At 43.3% G+C, this 19,302-nt stretch overlaps 1 protein-coding gene across 1 annotated transcript in view; it reads right to left on the reverse strand.

Moving 5' to 3' along the window:
* Positions 1-19,302, reverse strand: part of AGBL1 (AGBL carboxypeptidase 1) — a 377,284-nt gene that overhangs the window by 147,588 nt on the left and 210,394 nt on the right. Inside the window, exons 22-23 of the mRNA XM_084641264.1 lie at positions 12,699-12,830; positions 8,143-8,319 (exon numbers count right to left, since the gene is read on the reverse strand). Coding sequence (XP_084497390.1) covers positions 8,143-8,319; positions 12,699-12,830 — 309 coding nt within the window. The remainder of the gene's footprint in view (positions 1-8,142; positions 8,320-12,698; positions 12,831-19,302) is intronic.

Below are 19,302 nucleotides of genomic sequence, written 5' to 3' on the forward strand. Positions count from 1 at the left end.
ATACTGAGCAAAGGTATTTAGTTGCATGAAGATTGCTGAAACAACAGTTTTTGGCAAATATTGCAAGATACTGGGTGGCGGAAAAAAGGATTTCAAATGAATAAATCCGGTTTCTGCACCCAGAAGCCTACAGTTATGTCCATCCTCTCAGGGGAAAAAAAACAAGACTATGTGACCTATGAGTCCTATCAAAGCAACTCAAATGTTGAATATCAAATTAAACAATCAGACCAAGAATTGCTCACAGAAATTATTCAGTGAGTAATTTGAAATAATGGGTACACTTTGTGAGCTGCCCACAGATGACCCACAAAGGAAAAAAAATGGCAACATTCACTGAACAAATTATTCATTATGAATCATTTGGCTAGCTCTGGTTGTAAAAAAGCAGAAACAAAGAGAATCATCATGAAAAAAGTCCCTCTCTAATGAAGGGGCAGAACTACTCATCGTGATGCTCTTCCCATAACTCTGCCATATTCCTGTGGTACTTCATCAGCATGATACTTTCTTAAAACATTTCAGTTGACACAAGTCACAGAAAAGGCTGGCCAGGCCTCTGATCAGGAAGCCCAGGTGCCAGCACCAGCTGCACAGAAGTGGCAAGGAGCAGCAGCACTGGCTGCCCCACTGCCTATTAACATTTGGCCTGGCAGTCCCTCCATCGTGATGGGGAAGGGGTCATGGGGCCAAACCTGTGTGAATGGTGGTCACTGAAGTTTGCCCTCACGGGCCCCTCCCCCATCATGAAAGCAGGGCTGAAGGGCCAAACCTGAGTGTGCAGGGGGTGGCCAGTGCTGCTCCTCCTCGCCACAGCCACAAGGCCGGCTCCTGAAGCAAACCAGCGAGAACTCAGGTTGCCCCCCTCACCATGAACTGGGCCCTAGGTACATGCCACGGTTGCCTGTGTCTTAATTCAGCCCTGCCAATGGTACATGCCGTGCGTGGCTCCTGGCATCACTGTGAGCAGTGATGGTTGCCATTTGTAACTTCTGAAGACTCCCAGGGTTTAATCAAGGTATGCTGAGCTTTCCAGTTGCTTTTACTTTTTTACAAATTATTGTAGCCTGATTCTATATTGGTCAGCACCCTGGTTAGTTATTTATAACGGTGCAAAGCGAGGGAAAACCACTACTATTCTGATTCTCTAGCCTTTTACACCCACTTTGCACCAGTGTAAATGACTTCACCCAGTGCAGAGAAGTGGAGAATCAGGATCTGAGTCTTTTAAACCCCTTTCTACCCTAAAACCTTCCTCGCAGCTCACCCACCATACTTGGCTTCGTGACTTCACCCAGAGAGCGACTAACATTATTACAGTGAAATACTGTGAGATGGAAATGTTGGGTCTTTCACAGATCTTAGTTTTGACAGAGAGCTTTTGAAGGCTTGTCAAAGAAGTCTCGAGCGCTTGTCTGTTAGCACTCTGCCTGATACTGCTATCCCTGTACCCAAAGTCATCTGGGAAGTGGTGGTTATTCCCTCTTCCACTCAAGTCTGATGAGAAAATCAGGACTGTTCAATTTCTCCAAGTTAGAAGCATTAGATTGGGCAACAAAAACTGTTTCCCTCTCCACTCCCAAAGGCTCTCTTCAAAGAACGATCTATATCACCAGCACAATCCACTTCAAAGGGCAATGTCAAGGTATCTGTAATCATTTTACAACTCATTTGTGTTACTCCCTGTTGTTTATAAGCAGCCCTTAGTAGCATAAGGCTAAAATCTATTTCCTTACTGATTTATTTCCTCCATCATGTACACATGCCGAGCAAAATTCTGTACCCGCATGGCATGGTACTGAAAGCATGGTGCAGTACAGAATGGTAAGCCAAGGTTAGCATGGGATGGAGCTGAAAAATACAGGGCAGTATACAAACTGAATAGTATGGTATGGTACAATAGGATACTGAATAAAATAATGCAGGACCGATGCAGAGAAGGGCTACTAGCATGATCAGAGGAACGGAGAACATATCTGATGAGAGGAGACCAAAGGGTCTGTAAACACTACCACTTATGTCAGTATAATTTATGTTGTTCAGGGGTGTGAATAATTTACATCAACCTAAGCGCCTGTGTGGACAGCGCTATGTCGGCAGGAGAGCTTCTCCCACCTACACAGCTATCGTCTCTCGCAGAGGTGGTTTTATTATGCCGACGGGAGAACTCTCTCCCACTGGCAGAGCGTCTTCACCAGACATGCTGCAGCTGCACCACTGTAGCGTTTCTAGCTTAGACTAGCCCTAAGGCTACATCTATGTTGCACACCTCTTGTGGGGACATGTAAGATATGAGGATATGTCTGGTGGTGACATGTAGACGCTATGTCCTCACTATGGTGTGTAGCTACACATGTCAATGAAAGGCTCTGGCGGGGGGAGGCAGAGGAGAAAGGCTCAGCAACGGTCAACTGCTGGAGCCTTTCCCCAACACAGGGAACTGCCAGAGCCTTTCCCCATTGCAGCTGAGAACTGCCAGCCAGCGATGGGGAGTTACCAGAGCTTTCCCCACCTCAGGGAAAGACTCCAGCAGGGCCAGGAGGCAGTGTCACTATGCTGATAAAAATAGCAGTGCAGAAGGGGAGGCCCCGCTCGGGCATGTAGAGAGCCCTGTAGGGTACATACACACAGGGTTCAGGAGTTTTTTTACTTGCCTGAACAGTGCCTCACAATCTACACCACTCTTTCTACCCATGCGGAGGGGGGCGTGCAGTATATTCTACATGCTGCTGAAAGAAGCGTGCAGGATAGACTTACCTTAAGAGCTTGGCTTGTTTAGCCTAGCAAAATGAAGGGTTTGGGGGGATATGGTTGCTCTCTATAAATACACCACAGGGCTGAAAATTAGGGATGGAGAAGAGCTATTTAAGCTAAAGAACAATGCTGGCTCAAGAATGAATGAGTATAAACTGACCATGAGTAAATTTAGGCTGGATATTAGAAGAAAATTTCCAAACATTAAAAAAGTACGGTTCTATGACTGCTTTCCAATAGAAGTGGGGCAAACAACCACCTTATTAATTTTAACATGGAGCTTAATACATTTATGAACAGGATTATAGAAGAGCATTGCCTGCAATAGCAGAGGACTGGACAGTGACCCAGGAAGTCCCTTCCAGTCTTATGTACAGCATGGTATGGAACTAACTAACACAGTATGGTACAATACAGTACTAAATAGTCTCCAGTATGGTTTGGCATGGAACAGAATAGGATGGCATAATAAATTGTGATATGATACTATATGGAATGGTATTGAATAGCCTGTTACTGTATGGTCATGGCAAAGTTGTATTATATACAGGGGCAGGAAATGGAAGCTATGAGAAACTTGTGGAAGTATCAAAAGATAGCTCGCTGGAGACTAAATTACCTGACTCTTCTTAGATCAGGACTCATGGTCAGAATGGGTAAAACTTCTTAAAAAGGTGCCACACAGAATTCATTTTCACACAAACAAAAGATGGTCCCGACAAACTTAATATTTGAGAGGTTGTTGCAATAAAAACCCATGTGGTGGGCTGGGAGACTGTTTGGTTTAGTCCACCAAACACTCAGCCTTCGCAGAGGCAATGAAGTTATGAGCTTCTTCAATTTTCTGATTGTTTTTCTCTTTCAACCATAGGGTTTCTAAACAGGTAGGAGTGGGAGGGAGAATTCCCCGCTGAAATCCATTACTCCTTTTTTAGCAACACTTTCTGATAGAGACACTGCTCCTATAAGACTCCATCAGGCAACCTAGATGAAATGAGAAAGAGTTGGGGTTTGGATTTTTCTTCTTCTTCCTTAGGTTGAATAAAATCTCAGATAAGATCAATAGTTTCTTTGGTTTTATGTTTCTCTTCCTTAAGGGCGATTGGCTTATTGCATTTCCATGGATTACAGAGACAGGGCGATTCAACAGAGATAAACCATCTTTAATATTCCCAGCCTTTTGAAGTCAAATGACTTTTAAATGAGGTTGGGGTCACTCTTGATTCTTATTAGAATATCACACATGCCAAACACCTTTCTTAATTTTAACACAATTAACCATTTCTAAAATGGGGGTTGTAAGTTTTAATGCAAGCCAGGCAACATTCCCTGAAAACTTTCAGGCTGGACTCACTACCAGGAAGTACTGGGTTTTATTTTAATTCAGTCCCTCCTCCACTTTGATGTCATAGGACACACTTACCATTGACATGCAGCTTAGGGCAGCTTTTTTTAATGGCATCTAGAGGGCTTTTTTGTTCTTGCCCAATCCTTTAACAACTCCCTAGTAGCACTCTGTGTAACTACACAGATTAAGTTAGTGGTCAGAGTGGGCAAAGGGACTAGTTGCATGAACAAGGAGAGCAGAATTTGCTGCCTTATTGTTTGCAACGGGGAAGGAAGCATGGGTTATTGGTTAGATGGGGAGACTGGCAGCCAGGACTTACTGATATGGCCACAGGCAAGTGTCTTTAGTCATCTGAGCCTCAGTTTCCCTCTTGGTACAATGGGGTGCTGGAAGACTTAGTTGCTGTTTGTAAGGTGCATTAAGAGACTATATAATTAAAAACATAAAAAAAAATTGAAGGGCCTGTTTGTCCAGGTGAGTTTATGGATATAATTGTAGGGGGTTGCTGTCATATGGTTTAAAAAACAGATTCTAATTATAATCAAATGTGGGTGCAAAACTGCAGATACTGTTAATTGGGAGCAGAGGTCACAGGATGAAGATATCTAATTGACAAATTACACCCGCAAATCAGGTATCTCTCTAAATTGTGTCATTTTCACACAAGGGAGCTGGAGGGTCCAAAATTGCAGCCCCATAACTAGTATCTAAATTGCGGCTTCTTGAAAAATGTGGCCCTATAAAAATGATTTATTCAGTCTACACCCAGGAGCTTTGGGACTGTCAGATTCTAATGAGAGTCTTTGGTGGGTGGGACTTGGGTACTACATGGGACTATGCAATGAAATCTTTGGTTTACCATGTTGAGAATATTCTCCTAGGAACCCAAATCCAAAAGAACAAAAACAAGTAGTACCCTAATTACAGATTCCTAAATAGAAGGGGAAATCTCCTATTGATATCAATTATTTGAAGGTAATAGCTTATGATCATTTATGCAGCTCCAAAATAAATCTCAGTGTAAGAAATGATACATCATTTCAATTCTAACAAATCAGGCACTTAGTGTCCTGGAGGAGAAATGATTGGAACTACTTTAAAGCTGCCTTAACCTGAGAAACTGCAAAAATATTTATATTCGCGTGATGGAAGGAAGAAATGCCCCTGTGGGCATATTTAAGTGTCCTCTGTCTTTGGGATAAATGGTAATGATAAACAAAAAATGGAAAGATGACCTTAGAATAATAACCTCATGATCCAACTGGGACTGAGCTTTCCAACACACAGAAATCATTTGCAATATGTTCAGAACGGAAATTTCTATCCTGCTTTATAGCTTATAGACTTCCTTATGGGTCACAAAAACGTGGATTTGATTCCCTCTCTTGCAACAGGCGCCCACATGTAAAATTACTCTGATTCCCATGCTGGCTGCCTACCGTTCTGCTCAGTGATGCGGGTGAGGACAAGGGAAAAAAAAAACAGAGGGAAAAATAGAGATGCATTTCATATACTTCAAAGGATGGTTAAAGACAGTCCAGGTCCTGCAACACTGGGTATTTCTGTGTATCCCTTAAGACCTCCAAAATAGAGAAGAGACATTGAGAAAACAACAGAAATGCACTGAAGCTAATCACTGAATACAACATTTATACAGGGCTTTTCACATTACTGTCCTACCACCTCAAGTTGTGATCATATCAGACCCCACACAAGCTAAGCAGTGTTGGGTCAAGGACCACATACAGCTGGTATGCATAGTGATTCAGTGGATAATGATCCTGTCTGATACTCCAGTATGGTGCTAGGGCACTCTGCATTGCTAGAGGTATCTGGGTGAAATCCTGGCCCCACTGAAATCAACAGGAGTTTTGGCATCCTGGTATCTAACTATCCACTGTCTTTTTGGATAAAATGTAGGATGAAAATTCTGCTCTCTGGTGCTTATTAAAAATCCATTAGCACTTTTCCTAGGAGAAGGATGTGGTAGTTGTGCTGCTCTGGCCAATCTGGGTAATTATATTATCTTTCCTTAAATTCTCTCTGCAATTATTTCTTCACTTCCTGCCCTGGACTTCTATATTCTTACGTACTGTTAAAGCAGCTGCTGAGTTCCTCCTGGCTACACTTCACTGGAGGGCAAAGTTGTTAGTGTATAAGGTTTGCAAAATCCTTGAGATCCTTTGCTCAGAGAGTAATTTGCAATGTATTACTACAAATAATTAATTAGTAATTATCCTGAAGGACCTTTAGGACCCCTAATTGCTTTATTAACACTTCTGCATATAGGGACACTGACCCCCTCCGACAGAAATGGGTTGAAACATGGCAGCCATTCTGCCCTAGCAACACTCCCTATTTGTTTTGGGAGAGGAAGAATCCACCAGTTGACACTGAACGGAGAGCTCAGACCAGCAGAGTATAATTACTGGGGTTAATAACCTTACTCTTGTTAAAAATGCCACAAGATTTTTCACAGACACAAGTGGTCAGAGCGTGTGTGTCTCATTCAAAACACATAGCCAACACTCAAACATGAGTACCCCCTTCATGCTGTTTGGGATGACAGTCAGTATTGACTTAGAAAGAAAAGTGTCCCTATTGAATCAGTAACACTACTCCCTCTGGTATAGCACTCCTTTGAGCCCCACGTCGCGATATTAGAGCAATACAGATTCAGAGAGACTAGCACCCCTGACTGACCCAAACCCACCACTTCCTCCCAGACCTGCAGAAAGCTGCAGTTTTCTTAGAGGTAGCCCAGAGGAAATATCTTTATAAGGCCAAGCGCTGGGTATTCCCATGGGCCTGACATGATCAGGATGAGTTCATTACAGTGCGTCTAGTGCTAAATAATAATGGCTCCGTGTGTGCCTGGTGTTCTCATTTGCATAACATTACCCAGAATGCTCTTTCATCTTACAGCTATTTGATAGTGGATGCTGATGTCTGTACTCTAGGAACAAACTCTAAGGTTGTATGTTTTGTTTGGATGCAGAGAGTTTCTTCAGCAAGTACAAAGAGTCATTACAGACAGCAGCAGGGGAAACAGTTGGTGTTCCCTGAGCTAGGGAGGCTCAGAGTAAACTAAAACAATCAGCCCATCAGCTTCCCTTAAAAAGGACAGGGCTTGACAGAGCCCACTGTCACAGGGTCTTTTACTTAGGCTACACCTGCAGGGTGTAAGCAACAGAGCAAGCAGTGGAATACACATTCCCCTCCATAGCTGTGGGTGTCATTTGAAATATAGTTGAGAATGTCTCATGATTTATATGATGGCTTTATTTCCCACTGGTTTGGTGGGAATCCCTTGCCAACAATAAGATTACAATACATAGCACAGATGTCAAATCGTTCTAATCACATCATGCTAATCACTGGTGCCACAGCGCCGGATTCAGAACTCCATTACACCAGTCTCATGCCACCGGTGGAGTTATGCAGGCTTACAACTGCTGTAAACGGAGCTTCAGATCAGGTTCAAAGTTTAATAAGGAGAGGCAGCATCCATCTCTCCGGAATTCCTGATTGCCCCAATATAGCTTCTGTAGGACAGAGTAAATTCGGTTTAGTTAAATTACAAGGAGACCCCTCTTTGTTCAGAACACCAAAGAAACATTTATTGTGTGAGAGGAGAACCAGGCCCACTTACAGCAGTTTTACACCACTATAACTCCATAGCCTTCATGGAATAAGTCCTGATTTACACTAGGGTAAGTGAGAAGAATCAGGCCTTGTTTCCTTTACTGTTGAAAGAGGCTACAAAATAGGAGATACAATAGCATATCACTGTAGGCAGCAGACTGAGGTCTGATGGTAATATTATAGTACAAACTTGGAGGCAATTCTACTCTCAGGGCAAGAAATTATAGCGAAATGTTTCAGAGTTCATTCCACTGAAGGGCTCAGGAAATCAAAGGCTCCTGAGCAAGAAAACAGCACCCCACCATTACACAACTGCTCATCCCTGCACTGCAAATCTAAGTGAGCTCCATAAGAGAAGAGAGGATAGGAATGGGCTCCCAGACATAGGTACTCACCTTGTAGAGCCCATGGCTGCAGCCACAGTAGGTGTTCTCCATTGTGTAGCTCCTCAACACACCAATCTCCCGCCACACTACTACCCGTGCTGTTGATTCACGTGACTTCTCCACCAGGAAGCTACAGCTGCTCATCACAAATGCAGGTGCCACTTTATCCAGGATTTTTGGGAGGGTCTGCAAAAAAAGAATCAAACAAGAATAAGAACATGAATTAGATATAGAGTTACGTAGTTATTATTTACATAGCACCAATAGATCTGAGCAAAATTCAAGAATGTCCATCCCCTGGGAAATTCCAAAATTTCACTGTTTGTTTTTGTCTCAAATGGGGAATAAGAGTTGAAATACTGAATTTTCAAATTTTTGATTGAAATGAAACATTTTGACATTCGTGAATCAAAAGGCTGAGTTTTTATTTGTTGAACTGACCTGAAACACTTCATCTCGTAGCCTGATGTGCCAGGCTCCCGCTCTGAACCAGATTCCCTGGCTGGCTGTATCTCCCATGATACACCTGTAGTCATAACTCCCATGATGCACCACACAGCTTGGTTAGAGGAGTGTGTGTTGCAGCATGAGAAATATAATCCTTCAGGGAACCCAGTCCATACGAGAAAATGGGGGCCTGAACTACAGCTCCCATGAGGCAATGTGCCATAAAAACATCCATGGAGTGGGTTCGTTGTCATTAATGGCAGCTGTACACATATCCAAAGGCCCAATTCTAGCCAAGTGCATTTCCTCACCCACTCTCCCCGCCCAAAATAAAAAGAGTGTTGGACCACCAAATTAGAAATTATGGGCCAAATTATATGCTGATGTAAATGAGCACCATTTACACCAGGTGTATATTTGGCCCATACAGTATTAAAATAAAGGGCACATTTTCTTTGCCTGTATAACTGTCACCACCTTAAACTGTTGAATTGATCAGATTCCTACAAAGGGGACCCTCTCCATTGATGCCACCATTTACTTTTCATTCTGTTCAGTTTGGGTGGTGAAATCTTAACAGTCCATTTCACTTCGTTTAGAAGTCAGTTTTACTGTCTGATTCTGAACTATTATAGCTCAGTCTTATTAGGCTTGGGTTCACAACACTGAGTAGGGGAATATTTGGCTTAACTGGCAGGGGAAAAAAAGACTTCTTAGGTTTTCTGAAACATGTTTAGAGAAACCACAAACTTTTGGCCTAACTGTTTAGATGATCTCCTCATTAACATTAATTCTGTACATACAACTACCACCAACCATCACCACCTACCCAGACTCAGGCTCACAGACCCAGGCTCTGATACTCGCTGCCATGGGATCCTGCTTGCTGTATAGACACACCCATCAGTGAAGCCTTAAGTGAATTAGGCATCCAAATCCCACTGTCTTTTAATGGGATTTGGGCACCTAACTCACTTACTCTGCTTTGAAAAGCCAAACCTCAATGCCTTATCCTGCAGCCACATGCCAATCTCTCTGATTTAGCAGAATAACTTCCTGTATGGTACCATCTAAGGGAGTTATGAAGACCTATCATCTGGGGAACAGACATGCAAGCTGTGGGCTGGAGAATGCCTCTGCAGCACGTTCTTGGATGCAGTGGAGGCTAGCTCTGGATTCATTAATTGCAGATTCTGGACACACTCTGGATGCCTGAAGGAAATGTTTGAATTCTGTTTGTATATCTGTTGATTCTCCCCCGGCTTCTCAAGCTTCTGAAATCCAAACAGAACCCAGCTTCAAAAGTGGTGCTGACTATGAGCGTTCTCTCTCCTCCACTTGTGAAACAGGGAGATTTGGCTAACGAAGATCTTGCAAGGAGTGCTGGAGCACTTTCCTTCTGGGAAAGTATACTCCTTGGATGATGCCTGAAGATAAATGAGGAAGATGTGGTATCCTAAAGGAAGGGAGGGAGTTGCAGATTGTCCTGGAGAGGTACAAGTCATACAACAGTGCAGAGCTATACAAGAACATTATAACCTCTTCTATGCCAGATCTCACTAGCCTATGCCTCTTAAACCACTTTTGGACTACAATTTAGGTTTTGTAAAAATTAATTTTTAAAACTATAATTAGAGATAATTTCATTTCAGATGGGGAAACAGACAGAGAGGTGAAGGGACTTGCCCAAAGTCACACAAATCTGGCAGAGCTGGGACTAGAACCCATTAGATCTGTGTACCAGTCTCCTATTTTAACCACTAGACAACTCTCCTTCCCTAATACAAACAGAATTATTTTCAAGACACTTTTAAAAAGTTTCATTGAAAACGGGGAATTTTTAAATATTACTCATTCCCTTGAACTGTCAAAAACTACAAACCAACAGCCATCAGATGCTGGTGCCTGAGAACCAGACAGCGAGGCTAACTAAACACAGAGCAAAAATAATCTAGTCTAGTTTCACTTTCTAACAGGAATGGACTACAAATGGGAAACAAATGGTCTGTTAAAGAGAATAGGAGTTTCCAATGGGTTCTATTTTAAGAATCCTGTCACAGGAAAAACACTGAAGGGAACTGTATTTTAATATTCACTTACCGAATCAGATTTATTGGGACACTGCAAGTAACAAGTCCAGCACACATAGGCAGGACTGAACATCCTGTTAAAACCTCGGGTCAGAACAACGAAACACACACTTAATACTAAGATAAAGCTATAGCACCATCTACTCATGGGGGTGCTCTCTACACTAAACATTATAGTACAGGGATCGGCAACGTTTGGCACGCGGCCCATCAGGGAAATCCGCTGGCAGGCTGGGACGGATTGTTTACCTGCAGTGTCCGTAGGTTCGGCCAATTGCAGCTCCCACTGGCTGCGTTCCAGGCCAATGGGAGCTGCGGGAAGTGGCGCAGGCCAAGGGATGTGCTGGCCGCCACTTCCCACAGCCCCCATTGGCCTGGAACAGCAAACCGCTACCAGTGGGAGCTGCAATCGGCCGAACCTGTGGACGTTGCAGGTAAACAAACCATCCCAGCCCACCAACGGATTTCTCTGACGGGCCGCATGCCAAAGGTTGCTGATTCCTGTTATAATATTTAAAAATACAGGGTCAAGTCCAATGCTACATCACTCCAGTTTGACACATGTGTAACTCCATGGTTTCAATGAAGCCATGCTGAGGTAAAACTGAAGTAGCATAGGGGTGAATCAGACTCTTGATTTTTATTTTGACATGGTGCTTTTAACAATAAAGCAATTGAATTCAACAGGGCAAGATGACCTGTGGCCTTTTACCAGTGTTATTATATGGTACATAAAGGGTTAAATGAATGATGTTATGCATGTGTGTGGTTTACTCACACAAAAAGGTAGCTGCCCAGGTAGGCAAGTGTTTGTGGCCATTGATTAGGGGGCATGTTCATTAAGATGATACTTCTGCTAATATTCAGTGCATATAGATTTTAGAGATGGGTCCAGCCTCCCAGGAATGCATTCCTCTGGACTCTGGGGAAGTTCACACCCAGCTCCAAACTTCATAGATTGGGCCCATCCCTAATCATAGAAATGCAAGACTGGAAGGGACTTCAAGCTATCACCTCTTGCAGCCCCCTGCACTGAAGTGAGACCAAGGACACCTAGACCAGCCCTGACAGGTGTTTATCCAACTGTTCTGAAAAAACCTCCAATGATGAAGATTCCACAATCTCCCTTGGAAGCCTATTCCAGACCTTAACTACCCTTATAGTTAGAAAGATTTTCCTAATATCTAATCTAAATCGCTCTTGCTGCAGATTAAACACATGATTTCTTGCCCTACTTTCAGTAGACATGGAGAGCAATATAACACCATCCTCTTTATAACAGCTCTTAACATATTTGAAGACTGTTTTTAGGTCTCCCCTCAGTCTTTTTTCAAGACTAATTATGCCCAGGTTTTTAACCTTCCCTCAGAGATCAGATTTATCATTTTTGTTGCTTTCCTCTGGACTCTCCAATTTGTCTGCATCTTTCTTAAAGTGTCATGCCCAGAACTGGACACAGTACTCCACCTGAGGCCTCACCAGTGCTGAATAGAGCAAGACAATTCCCTCTTGTGTCTTACATACAACATTCCTGTTAATACACCCCAGAATGATACTGGCCTTTTTTGCAACTGCAGCACAGTTGACTCATTCAATTTGTGATCCACTATAACCCCCAGATCTTTTTCAGAAGTACTACTCCCCAGTTATTCAGCCAGTTATTCCCCATTCTGTAGCTATGCATTTGATTTTTCCTTCTTACTTTGCACCTGTCTTTACTGAATTTCACCTTGTTGATTTCAGACTATTTTCCAAACATCATTTTGAATTCAAAATCCTGTCCCCAAAATTTCTAGCAACCATTCCCAGTTTGATGTCAACTGCAAATTATATAAGCATATTCTCCACGCCATTATCCAAATCATTAATGAAAATACTAAATCAAACCAGACGTAGGCCAGCCCCCTTGGGATCTCACTAGATATAGTTTGACAGCAAACCATAACGACTCTGAGTATGATCTTACAGGTCAATTGTGTGTGCGTGCACGAGTGCACAGTAGGTGTGTACTGTAATGTAAAGTCTCACCCTGTAGCCAACATCTTCTGTGACAACTGCTGTGTTGACAGTGCAGCCTGCCTGCCACAAGGTTTCCTTGATGCTGCAGCCATAGAGGAACACGTTCTTCTTCTGGGAGTGGCCGTGATAGTCGCAGAATACCTGGAGATCAGAAAAAGGAACAACACTGACCATAAAACAGGAAGGATTCTAGCCCTTCCAATGGCAATGTGTGACAGTAGTGAGTTGACCAGTTGCTAAAGAACCACCCTTTCTTTAGAGCTCCTCAGAGGCTCTTGGGCTATGGGGCATGCCCATAATGAACACCATATGCTGTTGATCAATTGTGATCAGCCTTCCTAGGCTCTGCCAGTCCACCTGATTCTGGAGGTTCAGAGAAGAGAGGGAGGTTATGTTGTTTTGTTTGAAACACGAGGAACTGTGTCCCATCACTGTAATGATTCCATGGCAGCTCAGGATCATACGTGCATCTTATGATGCAATCAAAGGGCAGTTTGTCAAATTCCTTCTACTTCTAAACTTCAGCATTATCCTCTGGAGGTCTAAAACCTGCACCTTACCAGGCAATTAATCTTGGTTTCTCTAAGTTCAAAGTCTTTACTATGTAATCTGCAGAAAAATACAACCATGCTATTACACTAGTAGTTATTGCATATTGTTAGGATATTGTACATATCCCTATAAACCAAAGCACAGTAAGTGACCTATTTTACATAGTCTAATCAATCAATCTCTTCAGCATCAGTCTTCAGGTAGCTAGGCGCTCAGCATATTCCCACTTTCCGTGGAATTTTAGATGGTCTTTATAAGCACATATCAAGTCTTCTACAAATGAAAATCAGGATTTATTGACCTACGAGGTAAATACTGACCCAGGCCCGGAGAATCAATCATGATGCTCAGTGAGATATGCATTGCTGTTATATATATTCTCCATGTCTTCATCAGAAATACTGGAAAATCCAGTAAGGAAAGGAATTTCAAAAGAAGAGCAATTGTTCTTTTTAAGCCATCATTCAAAATGGTCAGAAGAAGATAGTGCTCCAGCAAAGTTTTATTCACTTTTGATAAGCCAATTGGAAAGCAAAGAGGAGCATCCAGATACCACTAAAAGAGAAACTTCAGACTAGACAGGCAGTCAGACAGAAGAAGGAAGATGGAGGAAGAAATAAGCAGTGGGTGCAATCACAGTGGGTGATGTTTTGCCAGTGACTTCAAAGGTCCAAGATTTCACCCAGTATATTTATCTGCCTGATCATTTATTTACCTTTGGCCCGTTAAAGACAATTAAGTTTTACTGAATTTAACTGCAGCCATTCAGGATGCAATTATTTGCACACTAGGTTTGTCAGCGATGCCAGCCAGTCCAGCTTCGACTGCCCACGTCTGCTTCTCTCATCACCACCTCCGCACTTCCTCCCATGCATGAAAAACCACACATCAAACTTCATAAACTCACCACCTTATCCTCTTTCAATCTCTCCTTAACAGCAAGTTCTGCAACAAAGCTTACAGATTGCTACCTCGGGCACTGATTAGTTAAGCAGCAAACTGCAACTTCTGATTTTCAGGTAAACTATTTTACTGTAACCTAACCCTCACCAACATCCAATTGCTGGCTCCTGTTTAACACCTAGATTGTAAGCTCTCTGGGGCACAGACTGTCTTGTTACATGTCTGTACAGCACCTAGCTTAATAGGACCCCCATCCTTGATTAGGATTGCTTGGCTCTACTGGAATGAATTATTACTACTGTAATTAGTTGGTTCTGTTTCATAACCATGTCTGTCTGAGGGGCAGGGGGGTGGATTTTTCCAATGCAAGTTCCCAGAGAAGACAAGCCCTAAGAAAGTTGGCATGTCCTGGACATGCCAGTCTAGGAGCATATTCTCAGATCCATAATGAAACAGCAGTACTGCTGACACCTGGTGCACACAGGTGCAATAGCACGGAATTAAGTGAGAGAAGCATTTCCCCAGTTTATAATGCAGATCATGCATGGAACACCCGAGCACACTACTATCAGGGTGGAAGTAGTTGTGCACCTGCTGTTATGTCTCATCACAGGTATGTTTTCAGCCAGTGAGGAGCCAGGATTTAACAGTATGGCAAACGAAGACACAATGTTAACGTCTATCCTCACTAGAGTTTTATGCAGCTGTCCCTGCTATGTCAACCAGGCCACCGAACCCATGTCACCCTCAGCCAGACCTCCAACATTGGAAGGAGGAACAGTGTCCAGCACTAGACGACTTTGTTACTATTTCTCATAAAGTGGTGTCCAGGGGACCCAGCCATTACTCAACTCCATTGTGCTAAACAATAGGGAGACATGGAACTACTCACATGTTTAAGGGCTTTGCTGCATCAGAGCCAGAGTATTCAGCGCCTCGCAGGATTGAGCCCTATGGCAAAATGCAGCCTACAAAGGGCAGGCAATGAGGATACAAAGAAAGCATGAACAATTTTTATACACAGTATGACTGAGATTTTCAAAGGAGACTAGTTCAGTAGGACTTGGGGACCTAATTCTCATAGGCCCCTGAATGGGGGTCCTCCCCCTAGCAGTCTGGTACAGCACTTGCTATTCCATCTCTGCCTCAGTTTCTGAGAGTGAGGATTTTAATAAGTCCAATGAGGCTTGTATATTGAACAGCATCCCTTCAGGGGTCTAGTTTATTCAACTCCAAAGGCAGAACATCACACAAAGAGTCTGTATCTCTCTGTAGCTGGAGGGAGAAGCGGCTGAGTCAGCCTTAGTGTGTCAACCTCAGTTATGCCCAAGGTCCCTTAACAGTGAGGACTTCATGAGCCAGGACACTTCTCTGGAGCCAGGGACTTATTGTGACTAGCTGGGGAAGGGTCTCTCCTTTCGGGCCAAAGTACCCACAGAGACCAAACCATGACAATCCTTCCTCAGGACAGCATATCATTCCTTTTTTTCCTAGAGCTTCCGCTGTTGCTTGGTGAATTCTTTCATGGGAGCCAGGTTTCTCTGAGACTCAGCATTCATGGTCCCTGCCTTCTGGAAATGCTCCTACCCAGGAGCATTCTTCCTTGGTTTCCTTTGCTGGTGAACCCCCTCACCACCTTCCCCATGAGAAGCCTTTACCATAGGAACCCTCTCTTCTTACATCTTGGGAACTATTCTCTCCCCCAGGAGTCTCTGTTCCCCTAGCTAGACACCCCAGGAGCAGCTTCCTTTTATCTTGGCCAGGTGCTTCCCTCCCTAATTAACTGCCTCTCAGTAACTCAATGAGTTAACCAATCCCAGGTGAACCTGGAATTGCCCCATTCTCCCTTGTGAAGCCTGTCAGAGGTAGGCCCCTGACCCCTTCAAAGGGCCAGCTATCCTCTGACAGCCCCTTAAAGTAGCCCAGCCTTGCACACATTGGGAGTGGTGGGTTAATATGTAAATATGCATGAACCACACACAGCTGCCCTCAACCAGCCCCTAATTATCTGGCTAATTAAATGTAGCGTCCCAAGTAACAACTTACACGGGTGGTCTGTTATCCAAAGCTCGCCCATGTCCTGTCCATTCCCTGATTCTGCCGCCTGCAGAACTCCACCGCTTGCACCTACGCTTGCCTGTCCCCAGAGTGTTGTGCTCGCATTCCTGACACATGGAGATCAGCTTGCTTCCCAGCAGTGAGTACACTGCATTATTTACACCATTCTCACTAATTGATGAAGGCAAGGGGAGGACTGTAACTGCTGTGAAATAGGATGCCGATCCACAAACAGCAGCGTTTCCAATTAAACAAACCCAGTTTTGCACAGACCCTGGACATGCAGCCCGCTCAGGTTGCGCACATATTTTGCAGAGCTATATGTAACCCATACACTGAGAAGTAACTCCATCTGCGATGTTTTCAATTACCCTAAAATGGCCCCATCCAAATGGCTGCATTTACTACTTCCTTTAATAACAGAGAGACACTTTTCCAGCTAGTGTTTCATCTAAGCTATCAGCAACATCCAGCCATAGTTTAGGTTAACCACAGGTACTACATGGAATTTATTCCTATGAATATCAAAGAGGATTTTATAGTTTCCATCCTATTTTGAAGCAGAACTCCAAGCTCAATTGGATATCAATTACCTGCCAATTTCACATATTACTAACATGCAAAAGGCACATACGTTATCTTCTCATAATATTATTTTACATATTAGAAAGCACTAAGGGATATTCAGCTAGTCAGACAACAACATTGCTGAGCGGTGATAGCTCTATAATTCTGCATTTAGAGAATCCCACAGATGAATCCTAACTGGTAGGACTGAAATGGGCCTGCTAGGTGATCCATTCCTGCCCACCTGCATCAATGCAAGACTATCATCTACACTAATTGCTGTGGGACTGTCTGCAGTAACTGCCCACAGAGCCTTATCCCCTTTAGTTTCCATTAGCTTCCAACGGCAGTAGGGTCAGTACCACTGTAGCTATTTATGAGCAGTTCCATTTGAAAGTTGTACAGAAGGCATTGAAAACTTGTTTTCATTTTGATTAAACTCACTTCATCGTGTGATTTCCATGGGTATTTTTTTCCGCCCAGGTTCCTGTGACTTTACAACACTTCCCTATCACCCCCTGACAGTCCGACCTTTTCTATCACAGGGGTCTCTTTCATGGTTCAGCCAAAAAAGAAGCCAGGTGCTGTACTCTGTAGCCTGATAGCAGAGCTCTAACTGAGGCATCTAAGAGCGGACAGAGAATGACCATGGGAGTAAGAGGCAACCAGCCTCTTCTCTAGCCAGGACAGTATAACTCATGCAGCACAATCAGACTCCAAGACGTGCCACCCTTCTCACCCCTCAAGAAATTATCCAAGTCCAAGGTAAGAATTGGCAGTATACTCACTTTTGCCAACTCTCACACTTTTATCACAAGTCTCACCATATTTTTATTACAACCCTGGCTGCCAGAGTCAATTTATTCCCTGTGACTCTCAGCTTTCATTAAAAAAAGAAAGAGAGAGAGAGAGAAAAATAAAAGTTTCTAGCCCTCGTGGCCCCAGAGAAAATCTTGAAAATGTGACACCAGAAGGCAAATAAAAAGACAATCACTAAATATTATCATGGTTGCGGGGGCTAGACTCATTGCACTTGGGGTGGCAATACTGCATTTCAATCAATTTCAAGCAGTGCCCAGTGGCTTCTAAGAATGATAAAGGCTCAGATTGTGGCTTTAGGACATTTGGTGGTAGGAGCCATGAAGCAGCAGGGCTAGAGGGTGAGGGAAGAGTTATGTCTTACTCATCTGTAATTTCTTCCGGGGCTCAGAAGGGAGCCAAAGCACTGCAGTATCTCTGCCTCCCGCCGACCCTTTCTCATGGCCCCACCTTCATCCCAGCACACCCACCCTGGGCACTCTCCCATTCAGGTCTCTGGCAGTAGACTCATAGGGAGAGTCAGCTGACAGCACAGGACAGCTGGTCAGAACACAGAAACCAAGTTTCACAACAGTTACACAGATGGCTTTTTTCAAAAGGGGCCGATTCTTTGGTGTTCTTCAAAATTTTCCACAGGATTTTTTTTTTTTTTTTACAATTCTTTTGTAAATATTTTCAAAGATCGGCATTTTCAAAAGTGAATTTTTTTCTATCTCCCAAATTTTGGTTTTGATGTTGAAATCCCCCTGCCTTGAGATTAGAGGACCAATGAAAATTGTCAATGTTTAAAACAAAATTAAGGAAAATTAAAACCAGAAATGTTAAATAAGCAATTGTGTCAAAAATGAAAAATATTGAGAAAATTAAAGAGAGACAAGGTGGGTGAGGTAATAGCTTTTATTGAACTCACTTCTATTGGGGGAAGGGACAAGCTTTTGAATGCACAGAGCATTTCTTTAGGTCTGGGGAAGGTAACCAGAGTGTCTGAGCTAAATACAAGTTGGGACAGATTGTTAGGCATAAGGGGTTCAGATATGCTGTAGGAGAGCACTTAAAATAAAGTGGGCTACTGAGGGACCTTGTGATAACTGTATAGCTGAAGGGGCTGGTTTAGTAGTGTGAGCCCCAGGAATTCAATACCTAGATTTTTTGGTTGAACACCCTCTCGGGTTGATTCAATCCTAAATCAAATTAGTAAGGGGTCATTCACATGAGACTTAAATGCCAACGTCCTATCCCCACTGCATGGACATTAAAATCCAGAGGGACTTTTCCTTAGAGATGGCATTTGCCTTGGCTTCCTTGTTACAGATTTGTTCTTCCATCTGTTTGCCAATCTCCTCCTGAGAAGGGGTTGCATTCCAGTGGGACTTGTGTGTTTATAGGTTCTAAAGTGCTTTGAGATCCTTTCGGTTTGAAGGTTCTAATCACTTAAAATACAAAATAGTGTAGTAAATTCATGCCCAGTTTGGATGCCACAGCTGTCTGTATGCTGAACACAAGGGGCCACTTGAACTTCACAGTGACAGAATGGACACAATGTGGATCCTGTTGCTTCAAAACCACAGGGCCATGCCACTGAGCTAACGTAAAGCCTCCCATTGCTGTTAGCAATAGATGGCTTTTGACACACAGCTGTGTTATTCTAATTCCATACAGTAGAGGGCAGAGAAGACACACACCAGGTTGCTCTTTGTTCTAGTGAGATTCTCCT

This window comes from Lepidochelys olivacea, assembly GCF_965140295.1.
Source record: "Lepidochelys olivacea isolate rLepOli2 genome assembly, chromosome: 10".
Taxonomy (NCBI): Eukaryota; Metazoa; Chordata; order Testudines; family Cheloniidae; genus Lepidochelys; species Lepidochelys olivacea.